Source organism: Rhodnius prolixus, unplaced genomic scaffold (assembly GCF_049639745.1).
Source record: "Rhodnius prolixus isolate KJV_2025 unplaced genomic scaffold, Rpr scaffold_7, whole genome shotgun sequence".
NCBI classification, from domain to species: domain Eukaryota; kingdom Metazoa; phylum Arthropoda; class Insecta; order Hemiptera; family Reduviidae; genus Rhodnius; species Rhodnius prolixus.
The window spans coordinates 1,839,142-1,865,373 of record NW_027411582.1 but is presented as its reverse complement, the minus strand read 5'-3'; the positions used below and the strand labels follow the sequence as shown (position 1 = coordinate 1,865,373).

Here is a 26,232-nt window from a genome sequence, read left to right as displayed (position 1 = left end):
ACATTTTTCAAGAGAGAAATAGTTTTGCTGCTATTTTTAGCCGCTTTTTAAAAATAGAAGTTCAGCTAAAAATAATCGTAAATGAACTGAGTTCCTTCTTCCAAGTGGTTTCTGTTTTAAGCTTGAAAAATTTGTGACAACTCATGCAACAACTAACTTTATTTATTTTTATTTTTTATCCAATCATTGATGAAATAGTGTTCGTTAGAATCCGATTCGTTTTATCCAATAAAACTGGGGACTGCGACAAGTATAAGTTGCATAATTTCCTGAAGTTTGATAAATTGCCGGAATTGGTTGAAAGTACTGTAGTCAAGAAAATACAACTATCAAAAAGAATCCAGAATCAAGGAAAAACTAAAAATAAGTATATATGTGTATTATATATGTAAAAGAATAAGATTAGTTACCTTAAAAGATGAATAAGGTGCAGTTGCCGTAACAGTTAAGAAATCATCTAATAAATAGAGTTCTTCATCAATTTTCAATTATTACAAAACTAATTGTATCGATAAAATGTTCTTCTAAATAGGAAGTATTTAATTGTTTACATATTTGTTGAACCTGTCAGAAGTTGAACAGTTAAAGGTGAGAAGCCACGATGAAATTCGGAAATATGTTTTTCAGTTGTCAGTTTCCGCCAAAACACAAAAATTTTAAAAAAATTGTTAAAGCTATTAGCGAAAAAATATCGATAAATTTGAATTTCTCTTTTGTTTCGGTAGATGAATTTTTAAGTATACCGAAATTTGTATCTATAATTTTTTCCCAAAAAATAATACCAAAACCGAATACTGAGTTTGAGCTATTTACAACTTTTTATTAATGATCAATTACTTCATTATATACATTTATATACATTATATACATTATATTATATACATTTATTCTGCTGAAACATATTTTTGTTGTCGGGGACCAAAACAAGTATTTCCGGTAGAAATTCATCTAGAAAATTTGCCAGTACTTACTCTGAGTCTGATAGTAAGAGAAAAAATAAGTATACTGATTTGTCAAAAAATATTGATAATGAAACATTTTACAATAAAATTAGTTCTTAAATTAATTGGATTATAAATTATCAATGGTTTACTTTCACTTTGCTATCGATTGATTTGTGGGCTTGGACTGTTACCTTCATTTCATCATTGCCGCCGATAGCAGGTTATAACAACCTACAAACTGTAACCTCTTGAATTTTTAGTGTTTTGGTTCTACTTGGACCATTAGTGTGTTGTTGATACTTATTGAACAAAGAAAATGTAAACAAAAAAAAAAGTTTTAATTCTTCGTTCTTATGAACATTTAAAAAAAAAAAATACTTTTATTTTGTAACTAACCGAATATTTTATTAAGCGAGAACCTTTCAAGGATGTCAACAGAAGCGAAATTAGATAATGGACTTCGCGTTCTGAATAGTGTTCTCAATGTTACACCAACAAGCGGAGCTAGATGGAATAAAAGTAGAACAAGACCTTCAACTGGCGTACAGTTTGGTAAATAATTATGTAGTTGTTTACATTTTAAATTTACTTGTGTTAAATAAATGTAGCAAGTGCGATTTTCTTTTACTTGTAGGAGAAGCAAGAACACACTATATTAATAGAGAGAAAAACCTGAAAATAAAAAAATCAGACCTTAGAAATTTATCAGTTACTATATTCCCGGATGAAGAACTCTCTTTATTGGATGATTCAGTAACGGTTACTGAAACTGTACCTTATTCATCTTTTCAAGGTTAAACTATATCTCATTCTCTCCATTTATAATACTTTTGTCCTCTTATTTTTGGATTCTTATATTTTACTTTTTGCAGTGCTGGATACACTTTTCAATCAATTCCAGACAATATATCAAACTTCAGGAAATACGCAGCTTATATTTGAAGCCATCTCCAGTTTTGTTGAGCTTCTAACGAACACTATTTCATCAATTTGGTCTGGAAAAGATTTAACAGATAAGTTGGGAAATGTAAGTTATTTATTCAATCTGTGGACACGTTTGATGATAATTAAAAGGAACTAAGACATTAAATTAATTGGTTAGAATTAAAAAGGAACGGCAATGTTCAACAATGACCTAAAGTGCTTGAATTTATGTAAAGGGCTATTACGTAATAGTGCCCATTAGTTGATTTTGGGCGCAAACTGGAAGAGTTGATTTTATCTAATGAAAACACAAGTGTCTTGAAAACATCAAGATCTAAAGTTAACTAGATATTCATCATAAACGGAAGTCTGGGAAACAGAATTCAAATATAATTATTTTACGTTATTAAGACTTCGTAGTTTTCTCCACTATGTAAAGTATTCTATACTAGAATTTGAGATTGATTCCTTTAAGCCCAGTTTTTTCTTTAGTTTCTGTTTCTTTAAGTTGCATTGGCTATTTAGACTTTAGATGGCACAGGGCTTCTCGCATACCTACACGCAGGTTGTGTTTTAACGCCAGACAGATACTCATTTTAGAGGAAAAGGAAATTAATGAGGGGTGCGCGTTCAAACATTTTGTATCTGAAAAATAAGGGGCGAAACAATTAATATTTTCTCAGTGCGCTTATCTTTATCTTGCGATGGTTTATTCTTTAAAAAGTATTTGCCAACTATTTAAAACATCTCTTTTTAAATTAAGAGTATCCAGTGGTTGTTGGATGAGTTGAATACTTGGAGATTGGTGCTAGCACTGTACAAGGATAGGACGACTTTGAGAAATGATGAACCCATGGAAACTTCTCGTTTTCTTCATCATCCTTCGAGTGAGAAAGATATAGTAACAGATCTATATTACAACGATAGTGGTGTAAGAGAGGTATGCAAGTTTTTTTTGTTTGTCTAATTCATTGTAAGGAGATCCTGAACATTTCTTACCTTAATTTAACGAACTTCTTGCATGTTTTTTCAGGCACAATTGGTAGTCGATTGGTTGGAAACATGTAGTAAACATGAAAGTAAACTACTTTCACAACCTTCCATAGTACATTTTACTGATAAAACTGTTGCTTGGGAGAATACTTTATGTCAGTTGAATGGCGGTATTGTGAATTTTGGCACAGAAAGAGTATCAACAGAGCTAGTGACTACCATTGATCCTGATTGCATTTATAGAGAAGAAGGTAGAATACTGCATTTTATGGACAGCACAAATGACAGTAGATTAATAAAACAGGTAAATAAAGGATTTATGACAAAAATAGCCAAAAAAAACAATCAAAAAATAAATCCAATCAATAACTAGTACTTGAAAAAAAAAATCTCTAACAAAAACTTACAATTTAAAAAGTTAAGTATAAAGGTTGCTTAAACACTAAAAGGAACAGAACTAAACAAGTACCTAATATTTCATTAATACTAATCGATATCAAAACATTAATTTTACTATAATAACTTTTAGTATCCTTTTATAAGAATTTATTAGATGTCACAGATCATAAAGCCTCATGTACATAATGTAATTTTCTTACAAAAAAAAAAGAGCAATTATTTGTAACAATGAAATTTGAAAGCCAGCAAACTTTTAACCTTCTATATCTCGATTACCATTACCATTAAAACATAGCGATTTATACCAGTTATAGAGCTTAGTTTTCTTTACAATTTGATAGAGAAAGAATTGAAATCTGATGAATACAAAAAGAGAAACAAGCGATAGAAATTTGAAGGTATTTGAAAACCAGCAAACTTTAACCTTCTATTATATTTCGATGACCATTAAAACACCGCGATTTATACCAGTTATAGAGCTTAGTTTTCTCTACAATTCTATAAGCACTATAGGATATGTGAGGTTAAGTTTTATTTCAGTATATCGTAGGGCTTATCTGTATAATATTAATATACAGTATTATTTCAAAATTTGTATTTGTATACCAGATATTTCGAGAAATACGTTGTGGCCAACTGGAACATGCTCAACAATTGTGCGTCCATTGTGGCCAAGTTTGGAGAGCGGCAGTATTAGAAGGTTGGAGATTATTCCATGATCCAAACTATGACAATAATGTTTATCACATGATGGGCGGTGAAACAAAACGAATTGGCAAAGAAAGAGAAATTTTACCAGTAGAAGGTAATCCGAACAGAGATATTTGGAAATTATGTGCATGGAAAATGTGCGAGGTAAGTGGGGGGGGGGAAATTACATTTCCTGTTTTTAATGGGGTATTCCGGTTTTATCCACAATTTTATAACTTCCATGAATGGTTTCCATAGGATCCACATGCTTCGGCTGATGAGCGTGCAGTGATGGGAGCTTTATGTGGCCACCTTCCATCTTTACTACCCTTGTGTACAACATGGGAGGATCAACTTTGGGCCTACACCAGGGTCTCTGTAGATGTGGCTGTTGAACAACAGATAAGACAAGTTTCGCTGAAAAATTATCAACCTTTAGAGGATGGTTATTGGAATAATCTGTAAGTTTTTTGATTTTTTTTTTAAATGCCATTTTGCGTAACTAGTTTTTATGTGAATTCTATCTTCTCATAATTTTGTAAAATTTACAAAAGATTGGGTTGACTATAAAAGTTAAGGGACAGTAAGAGATAAGATGATAAACCCTGAAGTCATCTGCAACTGATGGGTTTAATGATGATTTTTTTTTTTTGCGGATGATTTTACAAGCTCTATCTATGGTTCCATATTGTGTCGCAGATATAAACACAAAAGTTATGGTGAAGATTAGAATCATCATTTTAGATCATCAAATCTCATCAGATTTGATGCTTCGTGTTTATTGAATTGATTGATTGGTCTACGAGCGAGTAAATGTCAAAATTGCATCCACCATACTTGCTCTGACTCTTCCATTTTGAATTGTATAGCCCATCCCAAAAACTTATATTTTTCTATCAAATTCCATTTTAAAGAAGAGGTTTTTTTTGTTTTTTGGTTTTTTGTAAGACGCTCATTGGAGAAGATTATCAAAGAAATCGCCCGCAAAGATGATCAATTTAAACCAAATAGGACATTACAAGAGTTGTTGATTTTGGACAAATGTGATGAATTATTTAGCGTATGTACATGTTGGTTGGAAGAGCAAAAGGAAGCTTCGGAGCCGCACTTTCTGAGGTAGGTATTTGATTATATTTGTTTTGTTTTTTTTTCTCATCTCTCGTAAAAGGGAAGTATATTGATCTTGTAGTTTTCTGTATCTTGAGTTTTATTCTCGCCTATTTCCGAAAACCTTCTTACTAAGAAATCAGATCGTGTCTCCAAGATATATCGTAAATCTACGAGAAAGATCTACCAGGTCACTAAAGAAGTTTTTCTCTCTGTAATCGGCAAAGCAAATATCTTGTAACGATTTTAATGTAACATCTATAAAAAGGAATCATTTTTTTTTTTTCAGATATTTATGCCACCTTGTACTAGTGTTGAGAACCATTGGTAGACCCGGAGCGGCATATCATTCTGATCAAGTAATCAGTGCTTATGTTAAGGTAATTATCTTTATGTATTATCTTTATTTAGTAGTTAGTAGTAGACACTAATGATGTTTGCAAAAGCAGTTTTGAGAATTAGTAGTCAAGAAGAGGATTGGGTACAAAATGGATTCCATTTAGTAGAATGCCAAGTACGACTGTTAATCATATTCACTATCCAATGAAAGAATCAAACAGTTCTGAAATAGTGCTAGTCTAGTGGTTATGAAGCATGGAGATCCTAGTTCGAATCTCACGTGTGATTCTCACGCTTTTTGTTTGTTAGAAAAAAATTGTGAATAGTAAAATATGTGCTTCCGCATACATGACACGTAATTGGTAGTTTGACGTTAAGCCCCTCCTAAAAAAAAAATGGGCAATTACTTTACTTTTTTTTACTGTTTTGTAATGGAGCCATTGTTAGATGTATTTGAACCAGAAAAGTGTATGCTATGATTGAAATGTAATAAAACAATCAATTAGATAAAAATTAAAGTAGAAATAACATTCCGGCTTGACTACTTATTTCAGGTATTAATGCAGAAAGGTGACTGCGATTTAGTGGCCTATTATTGTTCACTATTGCCGGAAGAAGAACAAGTAGATCTTTATTCAACATTTATGGAGGAAATTACTGACAAGAATGATCGAGCAGAATGTTTAGCCGCAGCAGAAAAATATAATCTGAACATACCACTTATTACTGAGAAGGTTGTACAGAATGTAAGGTAAATGTAAACGTTTGATGGAAACGATAAACATTTTTTTTTAAATGTAACAATTAGTTTATACAGTAGGTATTGTTAGAGGGTCCGATATGTTCACGTACTTCAATAAGTCTTTAAATGGACGATAGTTATGAAAAATAAGTGTTCAAATGATGCAGTAGGTATTTTTCAATTTATTTTGTGGTGTCTGATTCATTTAGCCGTGGGAAAGAAAAGATGATTGCCAATTTCAGACATATTTTTTTAATTGATATAACTGAGCTTTCGACCTAAGGATCAGGACATGTTCAGACCTGTAAAATATTCCATTATTGGTATTGTATGATTTTTCCATCATGTATGTAAATATAACAATAATTTTACTTCGAATATTTGTTCACCATCTTTTGTTGGCAATATTTACTTTTAAAAAGTGATTTAATGTTATCATGGCTGACAAGAAAATTGTTCTCATCTTTTGCAAAACGCTTTGGTTACAGAAGTAAGAAAAAGGATTCCGAGATCGATGGTGATCTAACTCTGGTGCGAGAGATTACGGAAGTTGATAAGGAGAAAATCTCCGCACTTGATTGGATGATCTATTATCCACATCAGCGGGCTGAATCAATATGGGAATGTAACACATTGATACGTACCTTCATTGCTCAAGGGAAACTGCCTGCAGCCAGGTTAGCTTTCGACAGGATACCCAGTGATTCAATGGAAATGATACTGCAACAGTATAGTGAAAACGGCGTAGTAGATCGTGACGCTCTGCCGCCTAAAGTTGGTGCTGCCATTAAGGAGTTTCTCAGTTATAAGGCGTATTTGGACGCCCAAGAAGGTAAAGATTTTTGATGTTAGGCTCTTTATTTTACAAATGAAATACTATTGTTTGTAGTAAGCCCTAAAGTTCAATTTTTATTATTGGTAAAAAGATAAACACTTACTAAGTTTCATTCTTCTTGAAATATATCTTGATCACAATCGTGATTTAGTACAATATATAAAAGCTGTATGTATAATATAAAGGAGGGTTTGCCCTATATTTTAAAGAAAATTAGGGAATTTTATCTTTTATAGAAAAAGAGAAAAAAATTGTCAAATTTGGGTGTTTTTCAACGTTACGCTTTTTCGTGCAGTTTTTGACGATCAACCCTTCGAACAACTGTCCTACCGGTCGGTTTTAATACATAAAAAACTGATTCAGCAACTGTAGTGCGAGATGAAAACATTAGTGAATCGAAATCTTTGCACTAATCTGATTACCTTAACTCTGTCTGATATTGATTGAAAATCCAATACTGGGTCATGAATACAAAAAAAAAGAAGATATTTTCTATCATTGCGGGCTAACCACATTTTCAACAGTTCATATTTTTTATGTATAAAAAATACATAAAAATTCCTTCTTCATTTAGTAGCACATTATAATTATTTATTTAAACTCGAATTTTTTCCATGGCAGGATTTTCCCGTTGGTTTCACGAATTCCACAATACACGACCAACGTTACCAAGTAAATACGAAGGAAATGATTTTACACAGAAACTGGCACATGAGCATCGTTTAAACAGGTAATTATAACACATTTTTATGAATCAGCCATGCAGATTAACTTTATTGATTTTGGTGTTATTTTATGGCCACAAAGATATTGGAAACTGACGAGATGAGATTGTCCGTCCCTCAAAAGGCTTCTTCATTCAGCGGAGAAAATATGTTCAGAAAAATAGTAATTGATTTTGAAGAGCTATAAATTATTAATTACGACAATGTTTGTGTGATAAATATATAAATGAGAAATTTGGGAAAGTTTGTATTGCAGCCTTTGCTGTGCCAGTACAAGAAAGATGTTGGTTGGTTGAATTACTTTCCTGTCTATGCCCTCTTCAAAACATAAACAAATAAAAAATGAATAGGATTTGGTTTATTTTTCAAGTGTAGCCTAAAGTCAGGTTATATGACTTTCATCTCGAAATAACATTGCCAAAGACGAGTCGCCAGGTATTCTTCTCTCCTCTATTTTTACTTTGTTTTCTTCATAGATATAATGAAGATTGTAACCGATGGAAATCTACCATGTTGCATGAAACAAAGACTATTAAAGCTCTATTGTTCAACGTACTAACCTTTCCGGACGGTGGTTGGCTGGTAGATGAATACAAGGATGATCCTGCTAGGCGGGATAACATGCAGAGACTTAGAGGATTATGCATCCCACAGGTTAAATATTATTCATTTTATTTTTATTTATTTATTTTATACATATATTTCTGTCCATCCGTGACGGCTATTAGTTTTCTATAACCACTGTTTGGGGAAACCTCCCAGCTGCTTGAATCAAAATTGGCCCAAAGCTGCCTGTTAATCCCAAAATTTTTCAGCGCATATTATTATTTTCTACAGGTATTCTTATTATTACACAAAGTACTGCACAGTATGGAACTATTCGAAGAAGCCATTGATTTAGTAACTCTGCTGATGGATGAATCTACAAAATTTTATAAAATATTCAACAGAACCCAGTTGAACGATATTACTATTAAAATAGCTGAGAGTTGTGACTCCATCCTGACAACAAGTTTGGATCCCCTGGGTTGGGAAGGTGGTGATCCGATAGACATGGTAGAAGATTATGATAATGAGGAGATCGACGATCTAGATAGGAATTTTCAGTCGCCGACTCATTTGAATATTGATGCAACCTTGGAGGTAATCTATATTTTACTTTATTTATTTAAATTCAGTAATAAAGTGCAAATCATGGAAGCCACAATATGAACAGAAACAATCAATCAATAACAAAAAAAAATCAATTCTCTTTTCTGATTTGTTCGTGGCCCCTTGTTTTGCCACATTTAAAAATAACATCTAAAAATGTCTACATGTTTCAGATTTTTGTATCTCTCAATGAAACACCTACTAAACAAACAAAATTACAGTAGGATGAAAAAATAATTGCCATTTCAGTCGAGTAAAATTTATTTTGCCGAGCTTTCGACCTAGTCGCCTAGTAAGGTCCAAGGTTGCCTAGTCCCTAGGTCGAAAGCTTGGCAAAATAAATTTTACTCGACTGAAATGGCAATTATTTTTTCATCCCATTGAAACTATAAATCAGTCACCAAAAAGAATGAACATCAAAAAAATTACAGTTTAATATAAAATGAACCTAGTTAAAAATTCACGCGATTTACAACTACTTCACTTCTCAAGGTTTTAAATTGCACCTTAAAATCCCGAATTTAACAACAAATTTAATTCATACTAACATTATATAGTTTAAAAAACGGTAAATTGTACTACGAGCACGTACAATAGCACTTAAGAGGATGCCTAAATATACACCTCACGTTCATAAGTATCTGGATAAAACTGTTTCTGGATAAAAGTTACAGATCTGAATGTCTTTAGAGGCACCAAGTTTAAAGGTAATCATTGGTGTCTTGGAGAAATTTTTTTTTAAAAAAAGTGCAAAATCTTTTCGTAAAATGGCTCCTCTGATAGAAGAATTCCGGTCGCTTAAAGGAAGAAGAAGATTTTCATCGTTCGTATCTCTTTGTGTTTCAACTTCCTGTTAGTCGGATCACACACACACAAGACCATTTTTTTTAAAAAAAAATCAATTTTTTCTGGCCTAGGGGATTTTTAAAACGGGTTACCTACCGATAATTTGTCTCTAAAGAACGTCTTTCCATAGCAACAATAAACTTATTTCTCAGTCGTATTTTCCACATATTTAATCTTTACAGTTAGTTGAATATGTAATAGTTCCAAATACTCTCTCGTTGGTGATACTTTAAAAGAAAGCCCGTCTAACCTTCTCGTTCAAAATTTTAACGTGTTTCAAATAAAAGTTGTTGAACTATGAGCAATAAAGTACGATACAATAATTTCGAGAAAAAAAACATTGCAGCCATTTTCAAGGTAATCGTTGAAAGATCGATTTAGTAAAGTTGTATTTACGGTTAATCGATTTGTCCATAACCTTATTTAGGTACCCAAACGAAATATCAAATTTCAATTTTCTGCGATGTTTGCATTTGATCTCTTTAGACGGTCATTTCTGGGCACTCAAAATCGATAATCTGCACTATTTCGATACCGTTATTAAATATTAGAGTAAGATAAGGTATAAAATATCATTATGTAAAATTGCATTTACACTTTCTTTCATTATTGAATATATTTATTTTCTTTATTAAAATTGTAATAAAATTTGTTACGAAGCCCTGACCATTTGTTTTGGTCAACATTCTTACTTTGTAGGATTCTTCAGGGTTATAGTGGGTTTGAAATTTGGATTTTCGTTTTCAGAGTATAGACTTACGATAATGTATATACATTTTCTTTCATTTTCAGGAAGTACCTGGCGTAGGTGATGACAATGTTCACGAAGAAGAGGAATTGATCACTGCTTGGGCGAAAATGGCTGAAACTAGTTTCAATAAGTCGTATGATATTCAAAGATTGAAAGAGACCAGTGATAACATAGACGATGACAGTGATAATGAATCTTTGTAAATTAATTATATGCGGCTCTTTTTTCTTTTCTTCCATTTTACATTTTTATTACATAAAATTAATACAAAAAAAAACAACAAAAAATCAAGTTTATTTTTTCATACTTTTTAATTGTTCATCCTGTTTTTACTAAAGAAATAGTGATAAAAATTATGGAACTATTTTATACTACCTTACAATGTGTGTCTGTATTATTATTAAGTGGTCTGTGAACAATTTTTTATGAGTTCTTTATTAAAATTGTAATAAAATTTGTTACTAAGCACTGTCTATTGTTTTGATCAACATTCTTACTTTATAGGATTCTTCAGAGTAATAGTGGATTTGAAAATTGGATTTTCGTTTTCGGATCATTACGATAGTGTTGTTTTTATTAAATTCTTCTGGATCATTCGAGTGCACTTAATCCTTTGCCTCTGCATTTATTAATTGATTTCCCTAAGAAAAGTGTTGGCATCATGTTGAGTTTTCTTCGATTACTAGTTTTTCACCAGAAATACCTCGTTAGGATGAGGAATCAGAAAAAAATGCGCTTTTAGAAAACGGTCTCCCTTTGTGCGTCTGAGATTGAAATAAAAACAATAAGAATTATCGTAAAAACCTGAAACTTTCATGTTTAGATTGAGATGACCTTGACTGCATCATAAACGATCAATATCACCACTTTAGAAAACTGTGTACACCACATTGCACTTATGACGACGGTCTACAACGTTTTTATGAATTACAATTTGCCAGGAAAATTCGAGATGAAGGAACTACTCAACAGTTAAGACAGTGGCACCAACTGTTAAGGCAAACGCCTATGATGTAATACATACTCGTATTACAATTGTTCGTAAGGAAAAAAAAAAAAAAATCAGTCTCCAAGAACTTGTATTCTGCACATTCGATTCTGCATTTCTTCCAATTCAAAAGTGAGTAGAGATACCAAATCTTGTCTCGCCAGGACGAACCTGTGCACAGCATCCTTTTTTTTTTTGCTTTGAATTGACGAAGAAAACGAAACATCCTTAACAATTATTTACTTTTTATTCTTGGAAATTTATTACAATAATAATTAAAAATGATAATGCACAATAAAAGTTCCTATTTTTTCTTCACTTTAAATATATTTTTTTTTCCTAAATTTTAATAACAATAAAATAAAAAAAACAAAAAAAAAACGGTGCAGTCTCACTGTAATATACTATTAAGAAAAATAATAGTGAAAGTAATAACTTACAACTTCCCAAATTTTATTTTTTGGGAAAACGTTTTTCACCTTTAGGTTATAAGATGATAAATCTTGACGTTAAAAAATTTTTTTTACTGATTTTTCTTTTTTTTTTTTGTAAATTGTAATTAAAAAGGCCTTGGTAACATTTTGACCAATATATATATTTTGAAAATGAAAAAAAAAAAAAATATAATAATTATATATATAATATATATTAAAATTACATTTTGTACACATTTATTTAAATTTAACCCATTTCGATTAAAACAAAAAATTATTTTCAATTATTTGTTTAAAAATAAATATTGTAAAAAAAAAAAAAACCAAACTTTTTTTCTGGGAGAGGGCGCACAAAATTTCCTATTTACTAATTATTATTTTAACTTTCATAAAACTAAATTTTTTTTTTATTTTAATTTTTTTCATTAGAAACAGTGGCGACAGAGAAAAAGAAAATATATAAATTTTAATTCTTAAAAAATAACGTTTATACATTTTATTTTTATTACTTATTTTTACATTTTTTTTTAAATTTTTTTAAAATAATTCAAAATCAATTATCCCTTACTTTTTTTTAAATTTTAAAGTAGAAAGATTTTTCGCTTAGGGACGTAAAAAATGATAAACAATGACAATACAAGTGTAATTTCTCTAGTACGAAAATACTTAAGTTCCTCTATACTTTGTGCTTGCATACAACAGAAATGTATACCTCCACTATAAATTTTTCTAGTCTATTTCATTTTTATAAAATTCTTAAGAATTTTATATTTCTTTTTTTTTCAGTTTAAATAAAATCACGTTTTTTAGTTTTTTTTTTTTTTTAAATAACTTTTAAAACGTCACATGCAAATAAAATATGTCTGGAGCCATGATTCTTTTTGTTTCATGCACGTTATAAAAATTTGATTTTCAATTTAAAAAGCAGAAATAAATTTCAAAAATGTGATCGCAAAACGAAACTACCAAAAATTATTAAACTTTTTTTATGTAATGATTTCTTTTCTCTTCTGAGAAAAATAGTTCAATGTTTTGGAGGGGCTTTTCATTTAATTGGAAAAAAAAAAAAAGGAAAAACAGAAAATTCCTTCGGAGGGGAGGCAGAAAAACTGTACCCTAAAACTTCCTTTTTGTTCGCACAAAAATACAATTATATCGCTAGTAAAAGTTTTTACGTTTAATGTTGAATTTTGGTTTTGCTCAATGTAGATTGCCATTTGGTATGATTGGTCTTCCTCGGCGCGATGTTAACAATTTATTACTTTTATTATTACTATTACTACTACTGCTGCTATTACTAGTTTTTGTTATTGTAACAGTTTGTGGAATTTCTGGCTTTTTATTGGCAGATTCTTCATCTTCGCTTGGTTCACCGCTCCAATCGGAACCGCTCTCTGACTGTAAACATACATATAAAACTAAAATAGAGAGCATCTAGTCTAGAAACAGTCTACAAAATTTCCTATCACTGTAAATACAATTACAATTTTAATTTTAAAAATTTTATAGTAATACTGAGACATTTATGAGTTTTTTTTTTTTGGAGGTCCTCCTTCCCTTTAAATTTCGAAAAAGGGGTCTTTCATTAGTCCACATATGTATGTATACCTGTATGAGTTTTCTTGATCGAGTATTTTACAGCAATAAGAGAATTGCTCTAAAATGAATTTTCCCCACAAAAAATTATTCAAACTGGAGGTACAGTACAGACAGACAGACGTACGTGTACATAATGTGTATTTATTATGAAGAAACTTGCGGAAAAATTGGCAATTTCAAGAGTAATCTTGAAAGTGGAAATTCAATCATTATCATTGCTCCTTAGGTTAAGGTTGGAACTTCTGCGTTACAGAAGAATAAATATTTATTATAATAAATATATACATAGAATAAATATAGAAGTATAAATGTATAATACATTTCAACCTTCTTAACTGAGTGAAGTAAGAGAAAAGTTAGGTGAGGAGGATTGGAATGCAGGGAAAAAAAGGGGAAAAAACCTGCAGCCAGTGGTAGAGAGTTAGTGTAGGATATGTGTCTTCTGTGTCTGTATGTTGTAGAAGGATCTGTACGAGGCTATGTCGCGGCAGAGTGGATTAGGATGGCAGTCTAGGATGGAAAAGAGTTTCAGCAGACGATTTTGGGTATAGGAGTGTACCAAGGGGATAATGGACGCAGTCTCTGTGGAGTGAGTCAATTCTAGTACGTCGTGGAGAGTCTGTTGTGAGTCTCAGAAATTTGTTCTGTGTTGTCCTGGAGTTTCTTAATGTTGCTACTGCACAAGTCAAGCTCCAGGCGTAGAGCAACAGCGGCCTAATGACTACTTTGTAAAGGGCGTTAAATATAATCACTCCTTGATAAGTGAATTGGTCATTAGTAAACACTTGAAATGGGATGGCTGAAGCTGACCCAATCCCAGAGTGTAAGTGGTAATTCAGAACAATTGGCAAAGATGGCACTTTAAAGGGAAGAAGAGGATTAGGCCCTTCCAGGAAAATCGCAGGATCCGTTTTTTAGAAAATCACAATTCTGCTACGCTATTCTTTAGCTAGGCCGATTTTTTTTTTTTTTTACTAAAATCTTATTGTGGCAGACATCCTCTGTTGATACTTAATACCGGAGATATCTTTTTTATAGATCTGCGTGAGTACAATGAATGGAGTGTTGTTCATTGTTTTTCATTTACGACTAAAATATAATATTAATAAAGTTTTAAATAAAACTAAATTGAATAAACTTACAGGCGTACAACTGAAGCAGACTAGACCATGAGATCTGTGCAGGGTTATATTACCTTCAGCATGTTTGTCACAATAAGAGTTAATGCAATGTGTACACCTTTGAACCTTTGTGCTGGAGCATATGCTACAAACATGTCGAGGACATTCCCAGTTACCTGTAATCATTAACGAATGAGATAGGAATGAATGGTTTTGGCTCAAGATTCAGTAATCAAGATAATAAGAGACAAATTATTCCCCGCTTACCAGGAGGATGTTTAGTGAGACCCAGACAGTCCAAATGGTACGCTTTAGGACAAGAACTGTGATCGCACAATAGTAGTTCGCCACCTTCGCCGCAGGTGAAGCAAGTGTTCTCCGTGACTTTGGTACTGCTGCTGCTGCTGGAGGTTGATGAACTTTTATTACTAGAACTTCCATTACCTACAGATTTCTTTGGTTGTTTTTTCTTCTTACTGTTAGTGGTCACCGTTGTTTTCTTCTCTTCTGGCTGTAAACAAGTACCAAAAAGCAGGTAAGCATTTCGTGGAAATTCGCTAATATATTTCATGGTTTCATCACCACACTTTAATGTTTTAAGCTTTTCTCATCTAATACAGAAAAACATACTAAATTATAAAATTGGAAAAGATGATTAGATTTGCAGTGCTGAATATCGTTGAATTTATCGCCGAAGCATGCATGTATATCGTATCCCAAACTTACATCCTTTATCAAAGCTAGATAAACTAAGTTTGGTGCAAATTTCGATTTCACTTATGTTTCCGTCATCACTACAGACACTACACAACGGTAGTGCGAATCGGAAACGATAATCGATCCAATCTGACATTTCTAAACAAATGATTATTTTAGAACTCATATCAGTCTTTTTACCAAAACATTTACAGCTATACTTAGAATTCTAGGTTAGCGAGGAATCGGTCAAATAAAAAACAAACTCTTCTCTTTGCTTTTGAGTCACAGTTTCTGTAACTCAACCAACCCGCATAGCCACGCCCTGAAGAGGACAATATATTTGTCGAAACGTTGGCAAAGAGACGAGTTTGTTTTTTATTTGACCGATTTCTCGCTAACCTAGAATTCTAAGTTTAACAATTTACGGTCACGAAACCTATATATTCATTTACAGCTACTTTAAAATCCCATTATAAACACTAATTTTTTCTCATTCTGATGTAGAAAGTTCACAAAACCTCTCCAACTCTAAATATAACTTAACTTCTCTTCCTGAACCCATCCTAGACAACCCATTTCAACGCTTCAAGCTTTCAATGGCCTCATTTCAAGAAATAGAGAGTGACAGAAAGTGCACTTTTGGCTGGTTCCTCCACTATTAATATTAGTATGCATGTATACATAATAAATATTTCAAACGCTATATAAATGTGAAATAAATTAGCTCATAAGTAAAAGTCTTTATAAATATGAAATACGAGTTTTCTAAAAAATCGATTAATATATAAATATGAAATTCGAGTTATCTAAAAAAAAAAAAAAATCGATTAATATATAAATATGAAATTCGAGTTTTCTAAAAAAAAAAACAAAATATCGATTAAAATTACCTTTATAGCCTTAGCGCCAATATAACCTCCACAAGACGGCGCTCCACACTTACAGTCCACTCTTGTATTGCCAATGGTTTCTAAATTATAATTAAATACCAGCTCCATGCCAGCTTCTATATCTGCTAATGTGAACAAACCAACACGTGTGTCACCATTCACCGTCCATTTTTGAGTTTCACAATTTGGATTACATGAATGGTTCATAAATCTGGTAAAATAATAAACAAAACAAAAAAATGGAAATTTTAAACTTTCCTTTTAATGAGATTTATTAATGTTTAAAACTTCGACACAACTAACCTAGCCATATTTCCTTTTGGGCCAGCATCCAGCATCCGATCTTTATCAATTGTAAGGAAATAGTAGTTTTCATCTTTATTTTTCTGTTTTCTAATCACTCTCCTCTTGTATTCTTCTTCGTCGATCATCTCACCGACATATTCTATGACGAAATCTCCTGGAAAGTTTGCATTAATAATATTTGTTACAAGTTAAAAAGGAGGTTTTAATCAGATTTTCTTCTTATATAATAATACGCAGAATATTATTTAGCTACAAATAATATCCGCTATTTGTAGAGGTTATTTGGCAAGTCTTCTAGGGGTGCGTTCCACTTGGCGACCACAACGACCAAAACATACTTTCAGGCGTTCCACTTGGCGACCGCGGTCGTTGTGGTCGTGGCGAAAACGTCACTAATGACGTCATTATTTTCGCCCACACAACGACCACAACGCCCCATCTATAGAGCTGGGTCGAAGTGGGCGTTCAGAGTTGGCGCAATTTTTAAAACAAAATATGGCGACCGAAAAAATTATCTCATGTAAATGAAAGTATTATTTCATGTAAATAATAGAATGTGTTTCTCGAAAGTCTCCAAAAAATAAATAAATAAATAATTACTTATCCCTTTACACACTAAATCACTGAATAACACCAAATCATTTACCTGAAATAACTTTTAAATTCTTCATTTGAATAAAGATCAATTACTCTGATAGCTAATAATACGTGGCCTAAGTTTTCGCTTTTTATCATTGCGATTTTGTAAAATTACATTCCACTCTAATCGGAACTAGATAAAGAACTTTCTAAAGCATTATTAATAAATATCCAACTGTTGCCACAAAAGACATTTTAATTTTATTTAAACGTAAATTTTATAAATACTCCACTAAAATGTAATATACAAAATTGAATTATATATATTCTTTTAATATAAGTCAACTTTACCAATAATTAATAAAGTTTATTATAACTGCTTATAAATGGGGTTTAAATTAATAAATAACCTCTTCAAGCTTTTAACTTATTTTCGAAGCCGCCATATGTAATGTTTACATGGACGGTTAAAACGCCCACAGTCCGTTCCACTTGGGTTTTCGATCGCAACGCCCACAAGCAAGTGGAACGGGCAAAATCGCGGTCGTGGTCGTGGTCGTTGTGGTCGCCAAGTGGAACGCACCCTAGATGTATAATTTTCAGAAAATGAAAAAAACCTTTCACCTACAGCAATTAGCTCTAAATAGCATGGGACAAGAATTAAAAATTTAAAGAAAATCTGTCCACCATCTGTGGGGAATGCAGCGGTACCGGATACATCTTTTAGAACTCCGAGTACACCAACGCCCTCTTGAAAGGAGCGTAATTCCACCTACAACTACTCCTTCTCAGGCTCTACTCTAACTGAATTTTATCTTAAATGTTTATTTGGTTCAAAAAGTGATTTAAGATTTGCATTTTTAGAGGTCTCGACGCTACGTACTAATCTTTCTACAACGCTAAATCCGATTTTCCTCAAATTTAGCAAAGCTAAATTAGGTTAAAGCTTCCCTACATGACTCTAAAGTGCCATCATGCTCTTACACCTACTAAGAGGAAGTTATGCAAATCGTTCAAATTATCGACGTACGAACGGATTTTAATGAATTAATTGTCTTTCAATTTGAAATTTTAGATACGGTAGTTACTCGATGGTAAATTCTTAGGAGGAGAGTTTGCCCCATTTTATAATAAATTAACAAAATACATTTCTGAAATTACAATTACTATGTACAAATTCAATAAATGGAACATTTAAAAAAAATCCAACTCTTCATCATTTCAGGATCAATGGAGAAAACTAGATGGAAAATTTCAGATTACCTTTCTTTAAAGGTACCAACGTTTTGAGGCCCCAACCTCTCGTTTCAGTCTTAAATGGTGTAAGCGGTGGGTAAAATCGTTTCTCAAAGTTTTGATTTTGGCATTTTTCACCAGCCGGACATATTTGTGGATTGCATTCAACCATTAACAATCTGAAATTAGAAGAAAATTAATTTTTTTTAAATAATAATAATAAGAATAATGCTTCACAAACAAAATTTTTCTACTTGACTTCTTTTCATACCTGTTAATACAATCCGAATTCCGGCCGCACGGATTCTCCTTTTCCGGATCACATTCACAAGCTGTCATACTAGCAACGTCGCTCTCAGCAGATCTCAGCGTTCCATATGGTTTATTAGTTTGTATTTTCACGTATTTCGGTGGTTTCTGTTTGAATTTTAAATTTTTTAACCATTAATTTTGTAAAAACGAAATATATATTTTTTGTATTATTATTATTTTATTTCATTAATGATTTAAGGCGCGTCAATACTCTAACAGGTTATTGGCGCCCGGAGCTTTTTCCAGTGCACTGCCGGCCTCCGGTCAGTGTTCTCTCGTTACAGACAACACTGTCCCATCACCGGACAGTGAGCTGTAAGAAGCTCCTAGAAAGAGAAAATCTAAGGGTCAGCAACTGGATTCGAACCCGGGACCTCCGTGTGGGAGTCCAGTACGCTAACCGCATTGTATTATTATTATTTTTTCAAACAGCGCAGACTTTTCTAGGAAAGTATGAGGTTTAAACAATATTTCACTTGAAATAATTAGGGACAACTCTTAAATTGGCAGTTTCTCTAATGTAAGTAAGTATTAGATACTTGAAGGTTAGCCAAAAAGAAGGGCTTTTATATGACTGACTACCCATTTAATTAATTTATAATCTCACCATGGATGGTCTACAGTTGGCCTCTCTAGATTCACGTTCTTCTTGGTACTGTCTGAACGCTTCGGACGCTTCATTCATTCCAAGTTTAAACAGTTCATCTACTCGATTTTTACACAGAATATTAGCGCCATCCTATGAAAAAAATAACAGATATTTTCCTACAGTGAAAAATATGAATTATCGTAACAACCAGTTATAATTAAAAATTTTATTCACCCCTTCATGATAGAAAAATGCTCGTCCTCTATTTATCCAGAAATAATCATGCGAACCAAAAAATTCCACTACAAATTCACCAACTGGTGCATGACTCATAGTTCGTATGTTTTCCGGTACTTCCATTGGATATAAAATTTTCGCTGGCCACCATCTTTAAAAAAAACAATTCAGAAAAAAATTTATCAGTTAAAAATTTCAATTCTTATAAAGTATTACTTGCTTAGGGTAGTAGGGAGTTGTGTAGGGAATACAAAAAAAGCACCCACCTATAAGCACCTAATTTCACCCAAACCACTTCACCATACAAAGGTATCCGACCAGTTTCACAATCTTCACAGATAAACGAACCCTCAGGTGGATCAATTTTAAGACACTCAGCATGGAAACTGTTTGGACATGAATCGCAACAAATCAAGGATCCTCCTGCAAATTACAAAATAAATGCTGAAAAAAGTTACAAATTTTTTCCAAAATCTATTATAATAATTGCTACAAAGTAACAACACTTACCGATTGCACAAATTGAACACCAACTTGCATTCAAATGTGGTAGGGAATCCTTTAAAGGAACATAATGTCTTGGACAGATCATCTGCGTTGTACTCAATAATTCTGAACCAGCTGGGATGCAATAATTACCTGTTCGTTTGGAAAATTTAAACTTCATTCAATGTGCACCGTATACTTAGCAAACGATAAAAATAAACTTTAGGAGTATAGTTATTAGTTTTATAGTTCAATAGTTTTATTATCTAAATGTATTTTCAACGGAAATAATTTTCATGACAATATACCTTTAGGTTAGAAACAAAATAAATCTAAATCTGACGTGGAAATGATTTCCCTCTCTTTTAAACTAGGCGTAAAAGTAAACAATGACTGGTTACCATAGTGATATGACGAAGGGCAGGCCACACAGCGCACCAACTTATCACTGCTGAATCTGGCCGTATGAACGGCAGGATTATCCGATATACACGTGTGACACGTATGCTGTGGACAATACAGGATCAGTCTTCCTTTGGCACCCTGGCCAATTTGCCTTTGAGGCCAACTGGCTAAACACTTCAAATGGTAAACTTTTCCACAGTAGGCTACAAAAAGTAGAAATACAAAAATTTAGTGTTATTTATTATTATTATTTAAATAAATGGTTCTAAAAAACGTTTTTAAGAAAATCAAAATGACAGTGTTATATAAAAACTTGTTTTCATACTAAAAAAGAATTTTTTTTTCTCTTAAATATAGAAAAACTTCAATGCAATTGTTTTGTACCAGGCATTGTTTGAAATTAAGAGTATTAGAAGCAGTTGTTTATAAGTAGTTATTATTTCTTTTGGAACCTTCGAGTTTTGGTTAAGTTTTTGAAAGAAATAAATCTTTTGGCCAACATTTTTGGCTAAATATATTTCTTCATGAGATAAAAAAGCGAAAAGAGAAAGATTTGGATGTTGACAAATAAGAAAATTATTCATCATTAAACGAGAGCATAACAAATATGAATGAAATATAAAATCTATTTTACGAGTGTTTTATACGCAACAGGTACTAACGAATTCCACAGTAAATAATGTTAATGATATATGTAGATAAGAACATATCATTATTAAACAAAATTTTAAGTTGAATTATTAACTTATAATTACAAGAATTAGAAATACATTATTCATTTTTGAATTAATTTTAATTAATTTCATTGGCTATTCTTGACTGCCGACTGCCCCATTCCAGAATTTTTCTGGGGAAGGCATTGGAAGGGGCACCAAAAACACAGGAACTGAAAATCCCATACTTGGATAACTCTTTCTTGGGGGGTTCTCTTTGGAGAACCTGAGCAGTCACCCAGGCGTTAAAGGGGGAATAGGAGTTCTTAAAAGAATTGGGTTTCTTCTTCACATGTCCGAGATATAATTAACAATTTTTTTTTTATAAAGATAATTTTAATTTATATATTTTTTGTTACTATTATATTAATATTTTATTTGTTTTATGCCGATTTTCAGCAGACGGCTATTAAAGGAAATGTACATAAGAATAGTTACTACCATTCTAACCAAGATTCTAGAAATAGGACGTCAAAAAAGCTACATTACAATGAAAAATTTGCTCACTTGTACTACATTTAATGAGATCGCCAGTATCTACTCCGCAGATAAAACAAGGGCCATCCTTTCCTTCCACACACAGGTTGCACATCCATCCTGATTTACCTGTCTGACCTGTAATAAGGAAAACCAAAATTAGACACGAGTTCATTTAGGAGAAAAGAACTCCTGGATGAACCCTACATATGTATATATATTCAGTTGATATATCTCATTGAAGCACTTCTAGGTTCTTTGGGCGAGTGAACTTAGTTTTAGAAACTAGAACTTACGTGTGTGCATTAATGTTACACTCACAGACCAATTTTATAAAAAAAATAATTTGTTCGTAAACAGGAATTCAAAATGGATACTTTCAGGTGATTACTTTAGACTTTGCAAGATTCCTAAGAAATATTTACTTGGTAACTTAAAAAATACTTAAATTACCCACAAATTAAATTTCTGGAAATCTGGATAACATGCATTACCTAACCTAACATAACTAAATCATATCCAAGGCAACTTCAGGATCAACAAATTATCTGGTATAAAATTTTAATCATTTTAAAAATATAAAACTTTAAAAAAAAAAACCACTTACTTTTATCAGAATCAATAGATTGTTTATCATTACTCTTGTCTGAATCTACGGACTGTTTATCATCATTTGCTGATTCCCTTTTGTCGCTCTTCAGATCTTGTAACTTAAGACCTTCCAACTTGACCTCACCGTCAACATTTCCTTCAACTTTATTGTTGTCCATAACTTGTTCAACTAGAGGATCCTCCTTAATGGTAGATTTAATTATACTGTCCTCATCTTCTGACATTTTTAAATCTTTTTCAAGTAAATCAGGGTCTTCTTTTTCAGTTAGGCTATCATCTTCTTGTTTGGGTTCTAGTAAAGTTTCATCAGATTGAACTTGCCGTTCTGTTTCTTTATCTTTGGCAATTTTCTTAGTTTCTGCGTTGTTTTTCTCCGAAGTTTCTTTTTCTGAACCATCTACTTCAACTTGTTTTTCTTTACTTGCAGATCCCTTTTCACCTGAATCCTTATTTGCCTGCGTCTGTTCTACAACTTCACCTTCTATTTTCGTTGCTTCTTCCTTGCTATTTTCAGTTAGCTTTTTACTGTCTACAGTTGATTTTTCACACGTATCTTCTTTTTCCACTTTATCATCTTTGGTCGACGATTCGTCCACTTTTTCAGGAGATGGCAGATTTTCTTTCTCTTTGTTCGTGATTCTAGATTTGTCCGTTAAAGAAACTTCCAGTTTTTCATTAGAATTCGACTTTTCCTTACACTTTTCTGTATCCACCTTTCTTGAAGATACCTCTGCATCTTCTTTTTCTTGGATGGGTGTAGCTTCTTCTACTGATTGCATCTCAACGTCTTCATCATTACTGCTCTCATTTATAACTAGATTCGATTCTGACTGGCTATCTTCATCCATTTTATCTGTTAACATAAAACGTTATTTAAAAAAATAGTTATTGTGAAATTTTCACACCAAATTCACTCATTTAATGATTTATTTTTTTCAGAAATTGATTTTTAAGGATTTTTAACCTACAGGTTGGGCACTTATACTGGCATCAACAAAAGTATTTAAAAATGATAAAGGGACATTAGAAAGAAAGAGAGGCTATGTGTGTGAGAGAGAGAGGTTTAAAGGTACGCCGCCCCCTTAATCCTTTATAAATTTAAATTCCCCCCAAAAAATTAAACACTGGATTTACTGAAATGTTACAAGTACTTGAGATTGAAAAGTTTTGTTTTCATTAAATTGCAGAAAATTTTGTAAATTTACACGATTTTTCTCAAAAACTTTTCTCTAATGAGACACGTCTAAGAGATATAAATAAAACTATGGAATCTTTCTGATCTACTACTACTTACCTTCTACTATAATTTCATTTTCTTCAGCCACCGTTTCTGTAACTTCCATTGGTTCTTCATCAGCTTTTTCCAATATTTCCGGTTTTTCAAAACACTGTTCAATCACTTCCTGTTTTTTATCACTTCCTTTAACTAGCTCAGCTTTCTTTACATCTTTCTTCTCAGATATCTTACAACTTTTTACTATTTTCTCAGGTTTCTTATCACATCTTTTCATTTTATCCACTTTTGTAATTCTTTTTTCCACTTTCCCACTTTTCTTATCACTTTTCACAGTTACTTTATCACTTTTCTCCTCTTTGTTAGATTTCTTGACACTTTTTTCCACTTCTTCGGAATTTTTAGCACTATTTTTTATATTGTCCTGTTTTTTATCTAGTATTTCCACTTCCTTCGTTGTTTTCTTATCACTTTTCTGCTTTTCGTCCAGTTTTAAATCATTTTTCTCTACTTCCGCAGATTTCTCAACATCCTCGGATTTATCATCATTGTTTCTCCCACCATCTAGTTTCTTGACTTTTGACTCCTCTATTTCCACCAATGTTTTACTACTTTTGTCCATGCCTTCTGTTTTCTTATAACTTTTCTTCATGTCGTCCACTTTCACATTCTCCTCTTTCACAAATTTCTTTTCCCTATTTTTTGCCACTTCTTCAGATTTCTTGACACTATTTAACGTTTCATCCTGTTTCTTGTCACATACTTGTTCTTCATCTAATTTTTTATCACTTACTTTCGCTTCTTCTGTTTTCTTATCACTAATTTTCTCTTCCTTCTGTTTTTTATTGTTTTTCTCAGCTTCCTCAACTTTTTCATTACTTTTTACTGCTTTCTCAGATTCCTTGTTGCTTTTATCCACTTCAACCTGTTTCTTATCATTTTTTATTACCTCATTTTGTGCAGTATCTTCTTTTTTATTACTTTTTTCTATTTCTACGGATTCCTTTTCACTTGTATTTATTTTCTTCGGTGTTTTATCGTCAAATTCTGTTATCTCCTGTAGATCTTCATCCTCCTCTTCTTTGGTAGCAGTTTCTTTGATATTTTCCTTTTGGGAATTTTTGTGTTTCTCTTCGCTGGCAGTGCCTTGCTTTGAAGATTTTTGTTCTAAAACAAGAGGAAATAGTTTTATTTAAGAGGAATGTGGGGAAAGAAAATGCTAGAGTCAAACACCAGGAAGCTGACATCATTCAAGGTGCCAAGATACGAGGAAGGAAGTTTGGCGTAATGGTCTCTGCCAAGATTATGAACAAGAGCACGAATCAAGTTTTTATTGATTGTATGATTAAAATTGTCTAATCCAAAGATACAAACCTGGAACTGAGGGCGTTAATGGAAGACTTGCAGCTAAGTTAGTTTCATCACCTGCAGCACTTAATTTTGTGCACGGTTCTCCATTAATGCAGACTAAATCTTCATCAGTTAAAGTGTTCTGCTAAAAATAAATTTAAAAAAAAAAATTAACATTATTAGTAATTATAAAACATTTATATACGCTTAGTGGTTTCGAGATAACTGCTGAAGAAAATCTAACAGAGAATTCGAAACTCCGATCATGCCATTATCTTCTACAAACTCGAAATTTTAGAAACTCATTTAATCCTCTTTTATATCGGTGTAGATCATAGAAAATTTATTTATATTTAGATGGCATTTACAGGCAAATCCATCGACTTTTTCTCTCCATGAATAGACTTGAAATGTTTTCTTTTTGTTTGTTTTCTCATGAGAAATATTCCCAATAAAAGATGCAGATATATAGCGATCAGTTAACGTTTGATGGCTCTTCAAAATAGATACGAGATCTTATAGATCTCTCTTGACACAGGAACGCCGCAAAACATGTGCTTCCCATAAACATTCAATATGAAACGATCGCAATACTTCTCTTTACTGTATGTAGTAGGATAAAGTAAAAAAAAATAAATGAAAACACTACAAAAATTAGCACAAACCTTTGTTAAATTTTCATCTAAATCGCCATTAGCTTGTCTTAACGTACTCTCGGACTGTTTACTAACGTTAGCCTCTTCAGACAATGACAAGTCTTCTTCTTTCATCTCTAGCTTATTAACAGTTCGAGGTCGTCCTCTTTTACCTTTCTTTTTGGTCTTTTGACGTCCAAATCTGGATTGCTGGTATCTGCTTACCAAATTAATTTTTTTTTTTTTTGTTAACAAACTATTTTTATTAAGAGAATGTTAATTGCAATAAATAAATAAGTAATGAAAAGAAATTATTAACCTTGGCCGTGTAGAACACTCAAGATGGAAATAATTACAACAGGATCCTTTACATTTAATGACTTCTCCAGCTTCACTGCTCTTAAAGCAAATACTGCATACTTTCTCCGACTTGACACCGCTGAACAAAGCTACTCCTATAATAAAATTATTATTATATTTTTGTCTCAGGGCAAGGAAAGATAAATTTTTTGTTTTATTATAATAATTACCTCTTTTATTGATGGGTTTATTGTTATTACTACCTCCAGGAGTGACAATTTGAGGGGGAGAGGGTCTATCGTCAGTCTCTGTGTCTGATTCGCTCTCTACATCAATTTCTTCTTGTATTTTCGAACGATACCTACAAAAAGTAATTTACAGAATAATTGTTTGAATATATTATATGTAGCCTTTATTCGGTCAAAACTTCGACACTGAAAATTTGTCACTTCACTCACTTTACAAACAAGATCTCCCTACAAAAGAATGCCTAGGCAACCTTTATATCAAGGGAGGTTGCTATTATCACTTTAAAAAAACCTAATCAATTTCCTTAAATTTTCTAAAAATTGTTACATAAAAG

The 26,232-nt window shown here is 32.2% G+C and overlaps 2 protein-coding genes and 1 long non-coding RNA gene across 10 annotated transcripts in view; 1 reads left to right on the top strand and 2 right to left on the bottom strand.

Annotated features, from left to right (window-relative positions):
• The first annotated feature begins 1,151 nt into the window (after positions 1-1,151).
• On the top strand, positions 1,152-10,915 carry Nup107 (nuclear pore complex protein Nup107). Its single transcript, XM_074113374.1, has 15 exons — positions 1,152-1,496; positions 1,579-1,737; positions 1,817-1,971; positions 2,632-2,808; positions 2,902-3,165; positions 3,870-4,115; positions 4,209-4,411; positions 4,899-5,066; positions 5,347-5,437; positions 5,951-6,147; positions 6,627-6,970; positions 7,595-7,703; positions 8,175-8,352; positions 8,536-8,841; positions 10,489-10,915. Exons 1-15 carry the CDS (start codon positions 1,373-1,375, stop codon positions 10,648-10,650), a joined length of 2,883 nt encoding a protein of 960 aa, XP_073969475.1. The 5' UTR covers positions 1,152-1,372; the 3' UTR covers positions 10,651-10,915.
• LOC141446706 (uncharacterized) lies at positions 8,354-10,068 on the bottom strand. The gene is made up of 2 exons (XR_012453832.1): positions 9,793-10,068; positions 8,354-8,620 (listed from the first exon to the last, which is right to left on the bottom strand). It is a non-coding gene; the product is annotated as an uncharacterized lncRNA (long non-coding RNA).
• Positions 10,916-11,663: 748 nt separating the features above from the next.
• NSD (Nuclear receptor binding SET domain protein) overlaps positions 11,664-26,232 on the bottom strand; it is a 33,024-nt gene continuing 18,455 nt past the window's right edge. For 6 of the 8 annotated variants that reach the window (XM_074113366.1, XM_074113365.1, XM_074113370.1 and 3 more), the window contains 19 exons: positions 25,880-26,010; positions 25,669-25,804; positions 25,380-25,566; positions 24,739-24,859; positions 23,425-24,531; positions 22,126-22,983; positions 21,549-21,656; positions 20,325-20,531; positions 19,948-20,076; positions 19,704-19,860; positions 19,435-19,588; positions 19,219-19,350; positions 18,571-18,716; positions 18,327-18,478; positions 16,482-16,638; positions 16,179-16,389; positions 14,857-15,100; positions 14,611-14,765; positions 11,664-13,267 (listed from right to left, as the gene is read on the bottom strand). In XM_074113366.1, coding sequence (XP_073969467.1) covers positions 13,070-13,267; positions 14,611-14,765; positions 14,857-15,100; positions 16,179-16,389; positions 16,482-16,638; positions 18,327-18,478; positions 18,571-18,716; positions 19,219-19,350; positions 19,435-19,588; positions 19,704-19,860; positions 19,948-20,076; positions 20,325-20,531; positions 21,549-21,656; positions 22,126-22,983; positions 23,425-24,531; positions 24,739-24,859; positions 25,380-25,566; positions 25,669-25,804; positions 25,880-26,010 — 4,690 coding nt within the window. In that variant the 3' untranslated portion in view covers positions 11,664-13,069. The remainder of the gene's footprint in view (positions 13,268-14,610; positions 14,766-14,856; positions 15,101-16,178; positions 16,390-16,481; positions 16,639-18,326; positions 18,479-18,570; positions 18,717-19,218; positions 19,351-19,434; positions 19,589-19,703; positions 19,861-19,947; positions 20,077-20,324; positions 20,532-21,548; positions 21,657-22,125; positions 22,984-23,424; positions 24,532-24,738; positions 24,860-25,379; positions 25,567-25,668; positions 25,805-25,879; positions 26,011-26,232) is intronic. The other 2 variants (XM_074113369.1, XM_074113371.1) reach the window with 1 other exon arrangement.